This window comes from Cyclopterus lumpus, chromosome 20, assembly GCF_009769545.1.
Source record: "Cyclopterus lumpus isolate fCycLum1 chromosome 20, fCycLum1.pri, whole genome shotgun sequence".
In the NCBI taxonomy this organism is placed as follows: domain Eukaryota; kingdom Metazoa; phylum Chordata; class Actinopteri; order Perciformes; family Cyclopteridae; genus Cyclopterus; species Cyclopterus lumpus.
In genome coordinates, this window is record NC_046985.1 from 11,779,955 (window position 1) to 11,798,721 (window position 18,767).

Here is an 18,767-nt window from a genome sequence, read left to right on the forward strand (position 1 = left end):
GCTTGATTTTCATAGGAAGGTCCTATAAAAAAATGAAATGTCCCAAACAATTAACCAGCCATTTAGATTATAAATCATACCGTTTTCTGTGAATCTGATTATTAACACAATCTTAGTAACACAACTTTTCTATTTGTTGTCTGAATATATTTTAAAAAACCAAGCCACAAATTAGTTCAAATGAGCCACATATACAATAGTGTGTGATTTACTCTCTGGACCGACTATTTAGTAAGAAACATAATATCTAGTGAAGTGGGAAAATGCATGCAGTTAGAGACTGACGTTTAATTTGACACAAACAGTCATGTGCCAGGTTTAAGGACTTTTTTCTCCGCTTTTTAATCACCCTTTTCTTTCCTGACTCTCTGGCCACAGTCTGATTGAATCCAGCTGCCTTCAGCTGCTTCATTCTCATCCATTTGACACTTCTCTGGTTCCCAACGCATCCTCCCATTCTCCGGTTCTTTTCGCCCCGTGGACATTCCCTCTAGCTGGCCACAGAGACCTTTTATTATAATATTCATTACATCCCAAATGCAGTACAGTTATGTATATGGCCAGTTAAACGTGTCATGCAACACCCGTCTCACAGCACCAAACAACTTTACAAGTAGAAATAAACCATAGAGACCATAAAAAAAAAAAGAATTCTATAATAATTTAATCATCTGCTGTAAAAAACTAATTTCCCAGACTACCAAAAGAAGAGAGACAAATAACTGCACAAACATTATAACAGAAGTAAGTACTGAAATATGTTGTTTTGATTATTATATCTTCATTATTTTACAGTATGCCTTTTTGTGTTTGTCTACAGTCTAACAATCTGTTCTTTTTCAGTCTACTCTATCCTAGACCTGATCTACTGTGATCAATCATCTCCACTCAAGATGTAGTTTTATAATAAGGAAAGAACCTCAATAAGTGCTTCATGTTCATAAAAAAGGCCTTTTGTCCACAACAGTAATTTCTCAAGCTGACTCCTCACCCAATCTATTCAGGCTACTGCTATACCCAGGTAAACAATGCCCCCTTTGTTATAATAATGCACCTTTATTTTTCTTAAGTCATTACAATAGGCTCTACGTTGCTGGATTGTATTTGCTAAAGGTAAAAGCAGAATAATATGTGGTTTTGTGTGGAGCGTAGAGTTGAGGGAATGGGTTTTGATCACAGACAAAGGCCAAGCTACACAGCGTTGTCCTTCTGTCTCTATCTTGTTAATGAGCAGTGTTCACCGAGCAAGCCAGCCACTCTCTGCCACGGAGAAAGATCTCAGATTCATCTCTCTACGGACAATAGGTGAGTGTGTGTGTGTATATTTGTACCTCGGAGAGCAAGTGTGTATGTGCTAATTAAAGCAGTGGGAGTTGGGAGAATTGGCTGTGTGTGCGTGTGTGTGTGTATGTGAGGTGTTTGCCTGGCGTGACCATGGATGTGTACGTTAATTCTTAATGAGACATTTCTGTGCCCAGTGAGACCCAGCCATCACCATTCCTCCACTAACACACTACTACAAAGGCCACCATCATGCACACACACACACACGCACACACACACACACACACACATACTAGATCATTACCATACCGCCAAAGCAGTGTGCCATTAAATCAAACCTCTAACGACAATGTATGTGTGTGTGTGTGTGTGTGTGTGTGTGTGTGTGTGTGTGTGTGTGTGTGTCTCTGAGTTAACACTGCGTGCAGACAGCTCCCAACCGCATCACCACTTCGCTGTACCACTGCTGGCTAATTTGAGCTAACTGATTGAGCTAACAGCAGTGTGGCTGGTTCAAAACAAAAGGAGGGGAACACTGCAAAGCTTCTCCAGCATCTTGTATACTTCTGATGGGATACATCGGCAAACAAGAAAAGCAGGGCAGCTGCACCACTTTCTCAACTTTGCAGGCCACTAAACACACTGAACACCCACTAAATGCGGGTAAATATAAAAATAAACGATTTGGTAAAAAACGGCATATGTACACAATATGTTTGATGGATAAAGGCACAGATGGATGAAATGAATTACTGATCAATGATTGACTGATTGCCACCTGTTACTTGCAGATTGCAGCGCCGCTCCTCCAGCTCTTGACTCAACTGCCTGACGCGACTGCTCAGACTCTGTTTCTCTCTGATGGCACTCCTCATTTTCTCCTCCCCCTTCAGTAACTCTTCCTGAAGTCTCTGGACCTCTGCTCTCTGTGCATCCACCTCGCTGCTCCGTCTCGCTGCCTCTCGTCTGGCCTCCTTCAGCTCCTCCTCTGCCTGTCTGAGAAGTGCCACATGTACCTGCAGCATAAGTAAGGGCCAAGAGTAATAGTGGATAAGTGACGGCGTGATGTTGTGGCCCCGGTCGGATCAAGCGTCTTGCTAGATTGTGCCGAGAATGCATTTCACACTTGCCATGAAAAGGAGCCTACAATGTGTGTGAGTGACAACTTATTATTTGATTTTTATTCCCTTCTTACATTTGCTTTTACCCATGGGAAACATTGACTGAAAAAAAATACAAGAAAATACATGTCGTACAGCTAGAGAAACGAAGGCGATGGACAAATTGGTCGCTAACTTTCAACTTGAAAATCATGTCCGATCTGTTTGGCATCATCATAATGCAATTAGAAAGTCCTGCCCACTTTATTATGGACATCTTTGTAGTATATGTAAATGCAACCTGTGTCCCACCACAACGCATTATTACGAGAGAAGAACATTGTAAATTGTGTGTGTGTGAAAATAAACGTGAGTCTATGCGTATGACATTCTCGGTAAGCATGACAGGTCTATCGCTTGTATGTGCCAGAGGACACACAAATTAATGTGTAAAATCAAATGCTCCCACTTGCACCTCGACTGCACACATACACACATGAATGATGTGACTGTGACTGCCAGCAGTGTTGGCACTCTGCCAGGCCGCAGTCGCCACTTTGAGTAATTTTAATGTTTAGTGTCCCATTGAGCTCTTAATTGGAGTCAATTTCACCAGCCTTGGCACATTCCGTGCTTTAATTAATGGCGAGGCAATTTGTTTCTGCCAGGCAATCACGGGACAATCGCATGAGTGGTGGGGTGTGTGGAGGTGGGCTGAGTACTCCTCTTTGGGAACTACAATTGAATCTCCAACTCCATGTTCGAGACGCATGCATAGGCAACATTTTAGGACAGTATATGAGGTGACTGCATTCAAAAGTAAGGGGGGGGGGAAAAGGTCAAAATAACCCGGCCAACTCTAAATTAGAGGACAGGTCAGCAGATATGCATCACTGTAATACCTTTTGGGTGTCCGTCAGCTCAAGCTTTAAGCGTGTAACTTCCTTTTTCAGATGTATCACTTGCTGTTCCAGCTGGCTCCGATTGCACATGTTTGTAACAAGACTTTGCTTCAGCTCTGCTTTTTGCTGGGCTCTACGGGGAGGAAAGCAAAGACTGACTGGCCCGTACAATCTGCTGTGTAAAGAATGCATAGTACCAATGAACACAGAGAAAGTACACCAGATAACAGATACGCATGATGATTAGGAAATGATTTCACTAGGATATTGTTTTCATTAGTATGTGTAGATAATATATATATATATATATATATATATATATATATATATATATATATATATATAGAGAGAGAGAGAGAGAGAGAGAGAGAGAGAGTTATATAGCTACTGTGTTCCATTTGGCATGCAGGCTGTTAAGAGAATGAGAAAGGGGAGGGGGCGGAGGCAGATGGGAAGGGCACCAGAGGCGAGACAAGGACAGGAACCGGGATCAGCAGAGGAGAATGAGAATTTTATAGACTCAGTTATTACTGTCTCTCCAGCGCTGACTTCATCTGAAGAATAGCCTTTTCACACTCCGCGAGGCGCTCAACCTGCTCAGTGCAGCGCTGAAACACACACACATGCAGATACACGCACGCAAAAATGTGGGTGCCGGAATGTAGTAGCAATGTAATGTAATTAATTTTTTGTCAATGTGAATCTTACACAAACAAAGAAAAGTCAGAAACATGAGAGTTATTTTTTAATATAGGTAGATTTGTAACTGTAAGTACAATACATATTTTCATGATTAAGTGCAGTGAAAATATGTCCATTGTAATGCTTAACGTGTACAACAGAACACTGCATGACTGTACCTTCTGTAGCGGCTCTCTGTGTCTCAGCAGGCTGAGGTACTCCTCATCCGAGTGAGAATGAGTCTGTTGGTATAGCTGGAGGTCACACTCCAACAGCACTTTCTAGTAGAGAGAGCAGGTGAGATCGGTAGAGAGAAAGAAGAAAATGTGTTAATATTTCATAGGAATAACTTTAAATATTTATTGTTTTTTTGGTCGTCTTTATTATTTTTTTCTTTTTAATTTGGATCCCCATTCAAAAACAGTGTCAATAACACAAGAAAAGATTTAAAAAAAAAACAAATATAGGGATCGGGGTGGGGAAATGGCCCTACATGTGAAACAATACACCATGATGTCTCACAATGGAAACAAACACAAAACTGTAACAAATGAACAGCAACAAAAATAGCAATTATGATTGCAAAAATGATCAGAAAGATCCAAAAACAGCAATAACTTGGGTGGTGTTAGTCATTCATGCACTGGAAATGAAACCACCAAAATACAAACAATAACTGATTTTAAAAAGAAGTCACAAACGGTTTAATTTGTAATGAATTGCATTTGAACATATTATAAGCATTTTTAGTTTACTAATAAATGACAATGACAGTGACAGTAAGTAAAAACATCATTATGTATTACACAATTATTTGTGAATTGAGTTGTTGCATCGCAGAGCACAGAGACACATAGCCGTGATGTTCCAAGCACAGCTAACAAAACACTGGTAACATATTAAAACATAATATTAACAAGTGAATCTAATGCAATGGGTACATACAGATCTTAGCCATGTTCTCTAAATTACAGAGGAATTTCTCTTTGGGAAAAGACCTTGTCGCTCATTGTGTTTTCTAAATCTAATGTAGTCTAAATGTATCACAAGCCTCAATCTTTGCCTATTAAATACTGTCCTTTATATAGGCAAATGATGTTACTAATTCAAAAGTGGACATCTTTGTTGGAAAGGAGAGGAATTCCACGTCTTATAGTATTCATCTTTACATTAGAGAAATATTCCCTGTTCAGAATACCAATGGACCAGAATAGAGATAGCATTACGATACTATACAGGGTAAGAAACGTTGCTTTTTCCATTTGTGCTCAAGCGTGATTGTATACTTGTATTTTTATACATTTTAAATTATTTCACTTATTTCTTTCAATTTAGATTTTCTTGTAAACAGGGAAGTGAGACGTTAGCGATTTTAGGGTTAGCTGAGCTCAACAGTTGCACGAGGTAGAGAATTAGCAGGATGTGAAGCTCCATAAGAACTCCTAACCTCTTGATAGGCGCCTCACAATCAAAGTCATTAGCCAGTGTAATAAAGGGCCTGAGATACAGCCATTCTTCAGCAGCCTAACTCTTTTATAACCAACAGATTAAAGTTGATTGGATTAAAATGACATTCTGCCCGTCTGACCTTGGCGGCAGCAGTTAAGTTCATCCAAATTAAATTTCTCCGTAATAAAGATGATTCATTTGTTGCCTGACGTAGTAAATATAAAGCAGAAAGAAAAGAGAAAAGATTAAGTGACACGCTCCAGTGCACACGTGCACAAATGCGCACACGCTCATCCTCTTGGGTGCAATGACACGTGCACACAAAGGCCCGTGCATGCCCTGACACAACATTGGTGAAGCTGGCAAGCACCTGGGAGCTCATGCGAGAAGGACAAACTCAGTATGGATGTATGTCTATGTTGTTGTTGTGTCTACGTGTGCATGCTTGTCCTGACCTGCTGTTTGACTGTGTCCGCCTGCTCCTGCAGGGATCCCACCAGGCCTTTAAGATGCTCTGCTTTCTGTTGACTCTCCCTCAGTAGATTCTGGTTGGCCTGGAGCTCATCCGTCAACTGGTCCAAAGCCTCCTGGGCGTTCTCCCATTGCCCAACCTTTCCCAGCCAGCGCTGCTCCATCTCAGCCCGCTCTTCTTTCACCAAATGCGATGCCAATTGGGAATCTCGTAGCTGCCAATAAAACAAAGTGAGTAAGGCAACGGGTGAATTTCAGACTGCAGTTTCAGTCACGGGATTGAAGACATCTTATATCAAAAATTGTAGCCTATTTAATTAGAATAGTTGTGAACATCTCTTTACATGGTGCAGAACAAGCAAAATGCAATAATGATAATATACTATTTTATACCTGTTGCTGTGAATACTGTAGTTCCTCTTCCAAAAGCTCCACCCGTCCTTGCACCCCATGCACCTTCTCTATGGCTGCTGTGTACTTTTGTCTAAAAATGGCTACTGTTTCTTTCTGCTCCTGGGCTTGTAAACCGGCATCTTTCATCACCTCCTTGGCTCCTTTCAGCTGCTGATGAAGAAGTTCCATCTCAACCCCCTGCTTCTTTAGCTTCCCTTCAAATGCCTCGACCTGCGAGCAAACACAGTGAAGTTAAGCACGAATGATGAGAATACACCGTGGCTCTTTACATAAATGTGTTGCATGCAAGTAACTAGTGAAAAAAGCAGCAGGAAGCCTGAATGTATGTACAAATAAAGAAAACGGAATGAATTTCGAGAAATGTTTAAACTATAACAGCAACAACCATCACCATCATAATGCTACAAAATCAAAGAGTGAAAACGGTCGCCTCATCGAGATTTAACGTGCCTGGAAAAGTGTTGTCAAACATGATGCAACACACTGCGCTGCTCTACAGTAACCGCACTCATAATGAAAGGGGAACCCAGGAAGTGAAACCAGGCTTAATCCCAGTGTTACACAAGGAATCCTACCGTAGCTCACCTTTCAAGAGGAGAGGTGGAAAAAGTTAAACCCGCTCGCACACTCATCTTGAGTTCATCCACGTTAATCCCGCTGTAATCTGGATCAGAACATGAGGGTTTACAACTAATGACAGCCAACTAGTTAGATTTCAGAGGTTCACCGCAGCTTGGTTTAACCAGGGATTAGCTGGGCCCATGTAGGACTAACACAGGGTGGAAGGCAGTGAGAAAAACTTGCTCATGTAAAGGAAAGAGACACAAAGCAGAGGAGAGGAGAGGACAGGAGAGGATGGAGCGGCACCATCAACTTTTATTCTCGAGTTCAGAGTCAAAACTGAACAACCTGTGTAGGTGTATATGTGTGTGTGTGTGTGTGTGTGTGGACTGTTAAAAACCATTGACTCTGCCCATGTGCACTCAACTTATTTCAAGTGTGATGGTGAATGTTTTAACCAAGGTTACACAAGGTAACACTTTTAAAGTCACACACACAATGTAAAGTAACGGCAACTTTTTTACCTATTCCAGCTGAATGTTATGCGTTACTTGATCTCTGCCTCAGTATTTCTCTCTTTTTAATGTATCTACATCTGTCCAAACACAAATGTTGGATGGAGCATTTCATTCTGTCGCGGGATGAAAGGCCTTATAACGAGGCTTAATGGGAACACCATGGCTTTCTTGTGACCATAATCAGGAGCTTGTGCTTTGAGGAAACAAACAGCCCTCATTAAGTATGATAGGAAACACATCGCTTTGACCCCTCATTTGGCCTGGCATTTCAGTATTCATGGCTGCCACATGACTACACAAGATGACCCTTGTATGAATGGAACGTTCTTATTCTCCTCTACTTTTCATTTTTAATCTCTCGGCCCGTCCTTCCCTCTCTGTATTCGTTTTGGGGTCCAATTGGATGTGAGAGGTTGACAAACAGAGGGGTCATCTTGTCTTGTTTGGTAATTCCAATGATGCAGATGGGGTTGTAACGAAGTTGACTACAAAATAAAGCTTGACTGCTGTAAACGGGTCAGTTTATTGTTCTTGGCAAAAGACAGACTAGTCGATCGTCTGAGATTCAGATCATCAGCGCATCCCTCTTTTTTCTTTTAATGTTGTTCACTGGATTAACGCAATAGATTGTTAGGCTGTAGGATCATGGCTCGAACTGATTGACAACTGAATACACAAAAGACTTGCCGTCTCAGCGGCCATGTGCTGCTGACTTAAACCGCCCTTGAGCTTCGTGACCTCCGACTCTCGATCCTTCAGCCTGCTCTGTATTTGGCTGAGCTCAGAGTCGTTCTGCTTCAATCGGCTGTGAAGCAGGACAACTCCTCTGGCTCCAGCGTTCCGCATCAATCTTGTGAGCCTGTTTCACAGCTTCCAAGTCAGAGTTCAACTGATCTATAGCTCCTCCTGTAAGGGAGGTGGAGTTGAGCGAAGGTGAAGAGGAGAAGAGAGGATGCTTCCTTACCTGTTGCTGACCAATACGGAGCTGGCCACGTAGCTGCTGCTGTTCTTTCTCTTTCTGCTCTACAAGGCGCTCGATATCGCTGAGCTTTTCGCTGAGCTGACACGTCTCATCCTGGTGTCCTCTGACCTTGTGTTTCAAGTGTCTCACCTCGCCCTTCAGTGCTGCCACCTGATGGGGAAACAAACAAATGAGAAAGAGAAAGAGAGGAAAAGGATGGAAACTTTATGTAGACATACTAAGCACACATAGACAGACAGATAAGGCAGCGAGGGGGCGGCAGTAGCCTAAAAGTGAGGGAATCAGGCTTGAGTCAGAGAGTTTCCCAGTTTAGTCTCAGGACCAGTTGGGAAAATGTGGGCACAGCAGACATGAATGAGTAACGATTTCCCCTTTCCTTAGCTCCAACTTTCGAGGAGCCTTTGAGCAAAGTGCTGCACCTCCCTCAGCTCTAATGGAGCTGCTCAGAAGCCAACCGAACAAAACTGTTGCTGGTTTGGGCACTTCCCTTGAGTAGATATGTGCAACTCTGTGGGTGTAAAACAGGTCATTGTGGAGCAAAATAAAAAAACACAGGGGTGCTCACTCAACCTAGCCTCAGCATATCAAAGGAAAAAAACAAAAAAATAGTAAGACAGGTTGAAAACTACCTGGAATTGAATATAAGCCCTGAAACAAATTTTAAACCCAAAAATGGAAACAAATCTGAAACTTGTTTTCTCATGGAACACAGTTGGAGAATGCAAAATAAGCAACATTAAATGGGATGTTCTCTTAGAAATAGTACTTTACGCATAATATATACTCAATAATCTGAAACCAGATCATAATAAATGCAGTGGTAAAAGCCATGATAAGTACATGCATAGATACAAATGTCAGGAAAAGCACAAATCAACATACAGACACAAACAAGGCAGCACACCTGTTCCTGTTTCCTCTGATGCTTTTGTTCAGCCGTCTTCATTTCAGCGCCCAACTGCAGAATTAACTGATCTCTGCTTCCAACCTGAACACACGGGGAGGACACTGAACAGTAAATGTAAACAAATTATGGCACTTTAGTCTAACCTATGCATTCATTCACACACACGCACACACACACACACACACACACACACACATGCACACAGAGACACAGAGAGAGAAGGACCTCCAGGTGCAAGGTGTGGCCTTTCTCATGGCTCAGGGCCAAGTCAGCCTCCAGTCTCTCTTTGGTCTGGTTGACGTGGACAAACTCTCTGCTCCGGTCCTCCATCTTGGCTCTCAGCTCATCCCTCTCCTCGCTCACTTTCTCCAAAGCCTTCTCTCTTTGGAGCAACTGGGAAATATGCAATAAAATGTAACACTCGATCAGTGCTAAGATCCCACAGTACTTCACAACACTCACATTAAGATAATGAAAACAAAATATTTAAATTAACTGTACATAAAACCCTTGAATTCAAAAGTAATACAATATTGTTTTCGAGGGTCACAAAAACCCACTCAACATTACCTAATGTGGATTACACAAACACATGTTTAAAGTGAGTCTACAATTTTAATTCCACTATCAAATAAAAAGTCCAGTAACTAGATTTATTTGAGAGAGGAATCAACAATCAAATGTGGTGTAACACAGTTAACATTAATACGAATCACAAGCATTAAAATGTCAATTTGGGGAAGAATGAAGCTGTTGTCTTTACCTCTCTCTGACATTCAGAGTGCTGCATCTTGCTCTCCGTGAGCTCGTTCACCAGCGCGCACATCTTCATCTCCCTCTTCTGAATCTGGAAAACAAACACATTCCTAATTAAGATTGTTAAGACTGTTGGATAATGCTTCTTTTTTTATTGCAAAAGACAATATTTTGACAATATAACTTTATGTTAAGGATCATATTTCCTAAATCATTTGCAACACAAATTGCATCTCAGGAAACAGCAGAATGTAGGTAGCCGATGAAAACATGTTCGATCAAATGATTCACTCTCGTTTTCACATATTTGTGTTTCTTTCTTCTCTTGAGTGTACAGTATTTCTGACAATTTATTGTGTTTGTGTGTTTCCTTGGTGACCTCCCCTAAATACCCACTCCAGTTATATATATATATATATATTGTGTGTGTGTGTGTGTGTGTGTGTGTGTGTGTGTGTGTGTGTGTGTGTGTGTTTGTGATTTAATGTGGGTGTGATAACTCACATGTCTGACTAATGTCTTTGATAAGATGCTCAGGCTTTCCTTGAAGCTTTTAGATATTGCTAACAGGTTGTCTCCAGTAGTTTGAGCACTGGACTGTTTTAATATATAGTTAGTTAAGTTTCTTTATAAACTAAAACCCAGCCCTGTCTTACTCCACAACCTAAAAAAACAAAACAATAGATCATAATGATATAACTAATAATAATGAAGAAAGTGTACTTTTAGACTACTTTGCACAGCAGATTTAATAGAGATCTCCGGTTTCAATGTATATACAAACACAGTCCTTAAAGCCAAGTCGAATGCTCTCCCTTTCCCACCTCCTGTCCGTCCAGCATGATCCAGGGATTGTTATGACCAGAGTTGAGGGCTCGTTTGTAACTGTCCTCGGGGATTGATGGAGTTAACTTGGCTCTTTGACCTCTCACCTCTGGCTGTCAGCGGCCAGGCTCGCTAAACACACTAAACCTGAGCTACGGCAAGGGGAGGAAAAAGAAGAAGAAAAAACACTGCATACACACTGCCATGCACATAGCAGCTAAATCACACATGAGTGTTCATGTAAACACGCACAGACTCTTTCAAATAGGTCGTGCCCTGGACGGGAATAATGAAGGTTGTTTTTTTTGCATTCCATGGACATTAGATCAAATAGAACTCACAAAGAAATGCAAAACAAATGACTGGGGCACACATTTAATGTGACAAATACAAGTCATTCCACTTACCCATAGCAAACACAACACTTACTTCCTGCCAATTTTAAAATCTCGGTTTAATTCATCTTCGAGTGTGTGTGTGTGTGTGTGTGTGTGTGTGTGTGTGTGTGTGTGTGTGTGTGCTTGCGTGTGTGTGTGTGTGTGTGTGTGTGCGTGTGTATCCCCAATGTGAGCATGTGATAGGCAAAATGGATGTTGATAAACACCGGAGGATGTCGTGTCAAAACAGACAACTTGTCAAAACGACAAGCTAACTAGGTCAATCACAAAGTTTAAGGAGAAACTTTGGAGTGGAGCTTTGGTTTATGCATATCTCTACGTGGATGTCTATTCGCGTGTGATAAGCCTCTGAACGAATCTGCAGGAGGGGACCTCCAATATCGAAGGTATTTTTAAATCAATGAGCTCTTAAGTGTATCTCAGTCTCAATGTGTTCACACATTCGCACGCACACAACACTCAGCGCAGACAGAATCCCTACTGACAGGCAATGACAAGATAAAGAGAGGGAAAAATAAGGGGGGAGAGGACGACAGGAGGGGGAGAAATAATATTTGAACAGTTGGGGGTAGCGCGAGAGGGGACGGGGGGATGGGGGACGGGGGGGGATGAAAGCGAGAAATGGCAACGGCAAGAAAAGAAATGAGCAATAAGAGAGATCAAGAAAGAAAGCAGGGAGAGAGGAAAAACCAGTACGCCATTCTGATGATTGTAAAGCATTGTGAGGACCAATGTTTGTCCACGTCTAACCTTGAAGGCTGGAACAACCTTCCATAACACTGCTTACCTTACACTCTACTGCTCTTTTGTGTGACCCCCCCCCCCCCCCCCCTCCTTGTCCATTTCAAACAATATGCAATTTGAAATCTTGTATGTAGTGCGCTCCATAGAAGACCTAGGAGCACATACTTTTCTGGAGACACTCTGTACAGGAGTGTGAACAATAAACAACATAATTGGACATCACATATTGCAATAACAGTCACAGATCTCGTTGTCATCTCATGAGCACATGGAATTGAAAATGAGTTACGCAGCAAGTCCTTCTCTCTTGCTTTGAACAGCCTGCGTGCAGATTTGAGTCATTGATCAGCTCCGATTCAGAATCAAACGATGTAATAAACATGATTGTGTCATAGAGACCCATCAGATATGATGTCTGTGTAAGGAGCAACGTGTAAGATCTGGCAAGAGTTTTAGTCTTAAGCATTCAAAAGAATGAGCTCACATTATCAACAACATGTGATCATTGTGTCAAAAGACGTTCACGTGTTGTGTTGCATAGTGAAATGAGCACGCTAACCACCTAGCATCGGCCCGCCCTGTCTTGTAATATCACTCGTACCTCGAGAGGAGTGAGTGAGTCACTCCTGCGTCGAGTCTGTCCAGAGGATGCAAAAGTAGAGTGCAGGGTCCATCTAGTTTCCCCTTTGCAGCCCAGTCTGTCGTTCACTGATACCTCTACCCATCGGATCACAAGATATCTCCCCGCGCCTCGACTTTCCTTCCTCCCTACATCCTGCAACCTCTCTCTTTATGTTCCACGCCGCTCACACTAAATCCATCCGTCCATCCGTCTCGCTCATTCCCTCGTTTTTCTCCCTCCTGTGTACATTTATGACCCGGACATTTCAAAGAGCAGCCTCAAGAGAAGTGACTTTAGGTTCTGAAGAAGATGAAGCAGAGCGTCTCTGACAAAGCCCCTTGTCATGTTAATGGATTCACTGCTTTCAAGTTCCTCAGTGGGGGAGTTTGGAACACTTTAACCACATGTTAAAACTAGAGCGGCATGTGGCCCTTTGCAAGGAGAGGATGTGTGAGAGATGGAGAGAACTACTAATACAGATGGAGAACAATAAAAAAGGGATACAGATAAATAGAGCATAGGGGATTAAAAAGACATTGGGGAGGATTTTGTGCTTAAAATATTATTTGAATGAAAAAAAAAAAAAAAAGCACAAACATCTGCTTTTATTTTGTAGTAATTGTTGTCGTTTTCGCCACACAAAACAATCAACAGATCTAACTGGACATGTTTGCACTCCAGGACCCAAATACATATCCCCATCTACTGACCAGCTGTTTCAGGTAATTAGATTAAAAAAATAAAAAATAAAGTAGATTAATTATTTTACAGAAAGCCAAAACTGCTTTCCTATTCTTCTGTGCAAAAAAAGGCTAAGTAAGAGAGAGTAAAAGAAGGAGAGTGAATCAGCAGAGCACATTACAGATGAAGTAGCGTGTTGACAGTATTTGTTCAGCTGTGCTAATGTTAGGACATTTAGCTCTGCAGAGGAAAAGTTCTCTCAGTTTCACTCACAGTATATTCAAGTGGGAGCAAGCACCCTCACTCTCTTTTACACACACCTACTGCTCCCACTGTCCATACAGTAATGGAATGAAGTACGCATGAGTAAATGCAAAGATGTAAGTGTTTGTGTGTTCGAGTGTGTGTGTGTGTGTGTGTGTGTGTGTGTGTGTGTGTGTGTGTGTGTGTGCGTGTGTGTGCGTGTGTGTGTGCGTGTGTGTGTGTGTGTGTGTGTGTGTGTGTGTGTCCGAGAAAAAGCTTGTAATAGATCAGAGAAAGAACAGTTTGGGTGCATAAAGCAGCACCAGATGTGGAGCAGAAACCAGATCCCTGGACAGAGTGTAATGGTCTATCCGTTGACTTAATCAAATCCAAACATGACAGACACAGCCTCACACACATGTACACATGCAAACAGACTTAAAGTACACTGTGGCTAATTGAATACACTCTTCATCCACAACATAACACACATGAACAATAAAAGAATTGACCAATCTTGCATATGTGTTGCACTTGAGAAATCGCAACAGTTTGATCCCATCCTGCCGGATGACAGCGGAATTAGTGTTCACTCCAGCAGGGTGAATACCAAGAGGTCAAAATATGTTTTTGGAAAATCTTTAATAAAAATATCTTATTCTGAGCCCATTTGCTGTCATATAACATGAGCTACAGAGCATGCAGTTTTTTTAGACGCATTCTATTCACTGGCAGACTGTAACAATAGCCTCAGCCTACAAGCTCCTGACCAACTTAACCCTAAAGATACACTGAAGTGAGTCAGTGAAGAGGCTTCCCAGTGACAAGGACTGATCCTTTTGTGTTGCTTCCCTTATTATATATATATATTTTTTTACAAAGCCAAGTCCTTGATACTAATGGTTTACTGAAAAGTATATTTCCAACATGGTTAATGAATACAAACTACTGAGCTCTACAGTATATGTTTTTGGTATATCACAGAAAGGACAAAGCAAAAGCTGTCTAACAAGTAATATTTAAAAAGGATCTTTTTTTTTTCTTCTTAGTTGTCATGCAGTCCTAGCTCAAGAAAAAATCCCATTTTAGCAGAACAATCCAAATTTATGTCAAGTCCGTCTTCGTCAAAAGTGTGTGTTTTTAATAAGGCTCTAAATATCAGAACATCCCATTACCCATTATCTAAAACCTTATTATCAGCACCATTGTAGAAATAGACAATGCCTGTCACAGTGAATATTACATTTGAAAATTGAATATTTAAATGAATCCCTCACCTATACAACCCTTCTTATCAGACCCATTGTGGGAAAAGACAATGCATTACATTAAAGTGAATATTACATTCCATCTCCATACTGTAGAAATTGCATATTTTCAATTTAACCATTTCTTCCTAACATTTTCCGCTTTGTGTAGAAAATGTCTCCTGACCTTGTGAGCAAAGGAACTCCCTGATAATGTACCGGTGTCAACAACGCATGGCCAACAACAGGGAATTCAAATGCACTGGTCTCAGTTGAAGTGTCACAATAAGATGGACAAGCAAAGTTTTGCAAGAATGTTGGAAAGAAGGCGTTGAGGAGGGAACCAATTACCTTCTTTTCAGTGGCGTGACGCACGTGTATTAGCTCCTGCTGCAGATGCTCCATCTCTTTGTTGGCATGGCGCAACTGGTCTTGGATCTGCTGTCTCTGCTGTCTCTCCGTGTCCAGGCTGGCTTTGGTCTGGTCCAGGGTTTTACTGATGTCACTCAACAGACACCCACTGGTTTGTAACTGAGGGGAGAGAGAGAGAGAGAGAGAGAGATGAAGAATAAGCCGAGTATGTCAGTCACAAGCAGGCGGGCGGCTGTCGTGAGAGCTGAGGAGGAGACGCACACACGGAGAAGAATGGGAGAAGAGTTACAACAAGATGCGAGCAGCAGGAGAAGGAGATTCAAGTATAACTTAGGGAAGTTTGCCTCCACTCGGTCTCCATAGCAGTGAAAAGGAACAACATTGAGGCTTTGTGCTGAGTTGGGGAACCCTCCAGTTACCGCTTTGCCTCAGGACCAATAAAGCTGCTTGACTACACGTCATAAAGTTGTAGGACAATAACAGTAGACTAGTGGTTCTTCAACCGTACACAGACAGGGAGCGCTACTTTTTCTATACACTCTGCATCAGGCAAGAGAAAGAATATGCTATTATTAACACGGGTTAATACAACTGCACTGGCTGACGGAAACCTGTTTCAAATGGGCGCTGGTGTAAGCTGTTCAAAATGTCTGACGTGTTACTCATAACACTAACACTGAGGCTGCAAAGGTAGAAAGAGTTATGTTGTATCCATTATCACAGTGCATCTGGCATCACTATGCTGCTTGTGAGCTCCTGTTTAGTTGTGTCCATCAGCTTTTAAGTCATTTGTGCACCGTGTAGCTCCTTGTATTGGCCAATTAATTTGGACTCTGACATAAACAAACATTAGATCAGTAAAGGAAGTGGAAAGCCAGACTCAAAGACTCAAAGCCGTGACCCAAAATGTACAAAGTGAGCACCAGCACTGGAGACATGTGTACATTCAAACTGCTGCCACCTCCAGAAAACACGAATGATGTGTCAGTAAAGTACACAGAGAAATGAAGTTAATGTTTGAAAAATAAAGGACATCAAGTCGTAATCTCAGAACGTCTTTCAAGTGTTCCCTAAGTCGAGTTACTAACATGCTTTCATGTTGAGTATACTTTGTTTAGTGGGCTGCCGGGCACCTGCACCACCAACACTAGTTACAGATGAATGACTTGGTTTGGTCAAGGACACAGTTAATGGGTTATTTTAAGCCTAAAACACATCACTGGCACGCTCCACACTGATATACCTAGAGGGGCCAGAAGAGGAGGAGGAGTAGGAGAGAGAGAGAAATATGGAGACAGAGAGAGGGAGAGAATTATAAGAAAGAGGAAAAGGACAACGAGAGAAACCTAAAGGCCATTCCATTCATCATGCGTATGACTCTTTAATGTTCCCATACATTACTATTGGTTCTCATTGGGGCGAGGGCGCGACCGGACAAGGAAGAGGAGAGAGAGAGAGAGAAAGCAATCAAGAAAGAATCATCCTAAGAAAAAATAATGAACGGACAAAAGAAAGAAACCCAAAACAACATGCAACCCCTCCCCCACTCTTGCCCCATCTCTTGGCTAAGGGATATTCACCCAAACATGGTTCTTTATTGTACAACGAGCCAACCCTCTGCGGAGCTAAGATGGTGGCGATGAGTTATTAAATATGGAGAGAGGGCGAGAGAGGGAAGGCGGAGGAGGAGGGGAGGAAGGACGGATGATTAACTGTGAAGGAAGTAAAATATGAGGAGAATTCCCAGATGTACCTGACTGGATTTGATTTAGAGAAGGTTGCCCAATTCTGTTCCTTATTTAAGAGGAGCTCCCCTCCTGTGTGTCTGAGAGAGAGAGAGAGAGAGAGAGAGAGAGACAGTGTGTGTGTGTGTGTGTGTGTGTGTGTGTGTGAGTGTGAGTGTGAGTGTGAGCGTGTGTGTGTGTGTGTGTGTGTTACCTACTTTGCTCTGCAGTGAAGCACGACTTTCTTTGAGCTGTGCGTTGTCTTGGACCAGCTGTTGCTTGTGTTTCTCCTTCATAGCCAAGGTTCCCTTCAGAGAGTCCTGTGTGGCTCGCAAACCAACCACATCCTGGTCCAGGTGCCTCACATGCTCGTCTCTCTCTTTCATCTAACACACACACACACACACACACGCACAGACAGAAGAAAAGTCAGTGCTGTACGTACACATATATACCACAACTACAGATTGTAGGTTGTACCTGCCAAAAATGCAAACAAAAAGGACGATACTTGGTTATACTTGGCGGCACTCTTTCACCTTAACACTAGTTTCAGAGTAAGGTTTATATTTAACAAGCCAGCTACATGTTAGTTTCATGTCAAAGTTAATAGCTTCTATTATACATGATACATTATGTATATTATGTTATACCTCTGTGCTTTTTCAGTGACCATTATGGTCGCCCCCTACAAATCCCTTCACCTCTTTTTTTACTTCTAGTACGCACTAGTTACCAACTGACAAGTACAACAAAATATCTTGTACAAGCCTGTTGTGCAGCAGCCCTCTTTCGAGCACACGTTCTGATCACCGTGGAAAGTCTGTCGCACAACGTTGTTGGAAGAAGAACTTAAGATAATTCCATTACATAGTACTATAAATGCCCCATTACTAAGGTTGGACTAGAGTTTGAGCATCATTATTCTCAAAATCAACCCCACACATTGACATTTCAACTCATCACCTACTAACAGCATCATTATTTTTCAGGAAAAATAAACACAAACAAAATAAAAAAACAAACACGTCATTTACTTGAAAACTAAAGCAAAACAACTGTTGCTGTGCATTACTTTCCATAAGTTAGTGACCGAGTTATCATCGGTAAAAAGAGACGAAGGAAACAGCCAGTGGTTGAACTCCTCACCCCGTGCGTGGTTGTCCGTGTGTGTGGGCTGTGGTCAGAACCCCCAAGTCAAAGCAAAGCCCCTATTCAATAGCACTGTGTTGAAAGAGCCCTGTGTTAGATTAGTAAGGCGGCTCCATGGACCGTCAACCCACATGCAAACATGTACACACATGTACACACATGTACGCACATGTACACACATGTACACACATGTACACACATACACAAGGTTGGGAGGGTCATTTAAGATTTGTGACGTCACACAATAGAATCAAACACACACACACAGTGGGTCCTACTGGACGGTGCAGTATCCTTCTTTATAGTAGAGGAACAAATCCACCAAAAAGGCTTTCATTTTTTTTTTTTAGATACCCCTACCCAACAAAGCACAACCAAAGTTTAGAACTTGTGATCTCTCGTTGCCTCCTCTGACAGCAGACTGTGTTTCTGAACATGGGTCTTGGCAGAGGGACAACCCACGTCGGCCTCCTCTCCAGAGTATGCAGTATATACATCATCCAACCTATTGTAACGGAGAGCTAAAGTCTTTTATGCCTCATCTACAGCATGGCTAATGAATGGGCACAATTATAAGCAATAGGTCAGCCAGTATTGCGACACTGAATTAAAATGACTCTTTTATCTGGATATTCCCCAGATTTTAGTGTGACCATTGGGAAATAAATTAAGTTCCACAAAACTGAGACAATAAGGTGTGAATTTCAGTGCTTCAGCCAACTCCAAGTGGGCAA

General features: G+C 41.9%; 1 protein-coding gene across 1 annotated transcript in view; it reads right to left on the minus strand.

The window, feature by feature from the left end:
- Window positions 1-2,033: 2,033 nt before the first annotated feature.
- Window positions 2,034-18,767, minus strand: part of LOC117749918 (early endosome antigen 1-like) — a 61,986-nt gene continuing 45,252 nt past the window's right edge. Inside the window, exons 8-19 of the mRNA XM_034560737.1 lie at window positions 17,100-17,267; window positions 15,137-15,316; window positions 10,033-10,116; window positions 9,495-9,662; window positions 9,267-9,350; window positions 8,345-8,512; window positions 6,281-6,511; window positions 5,872-6,102; window positions 4,147-4,248; window positions 3,818-3,894; window positions 3,287-3,419; window positions 2,034-2,300 (exon numbers count right to left, since the gene is read on the minus strand). Coding sequence (XP_034416628.1) covers window positions 2,034-2,300; window positions 3,287-3,419; window positions 3,818-3,894; window positions 4,147-4,248; window positions 5,872-6,102; window positions 6,281-6,511; window positions 8,345-8,512; window positions 9,267-9,350; window positions 9,495-9,662; window positions 10,033-10,116; window positions 15,137-15,316; window positions 17,100-17,267 — 1,893 coding nt within the window. The remainder of the gene's footprint in view (window positions 2,301-3,286; window positions 3,420-3,817; window positions 3,895-4,146; window positions 4,249-5,871; window positions 6,103-6,280; window positions 6,512-8,344; window positions 8,513-9,266; window positions 9,351-9,494; window positions 9,663-10,032; window positions 10,117-15,136; window positions 15,317-17,099; window positions 17,268-18,767) is intronic.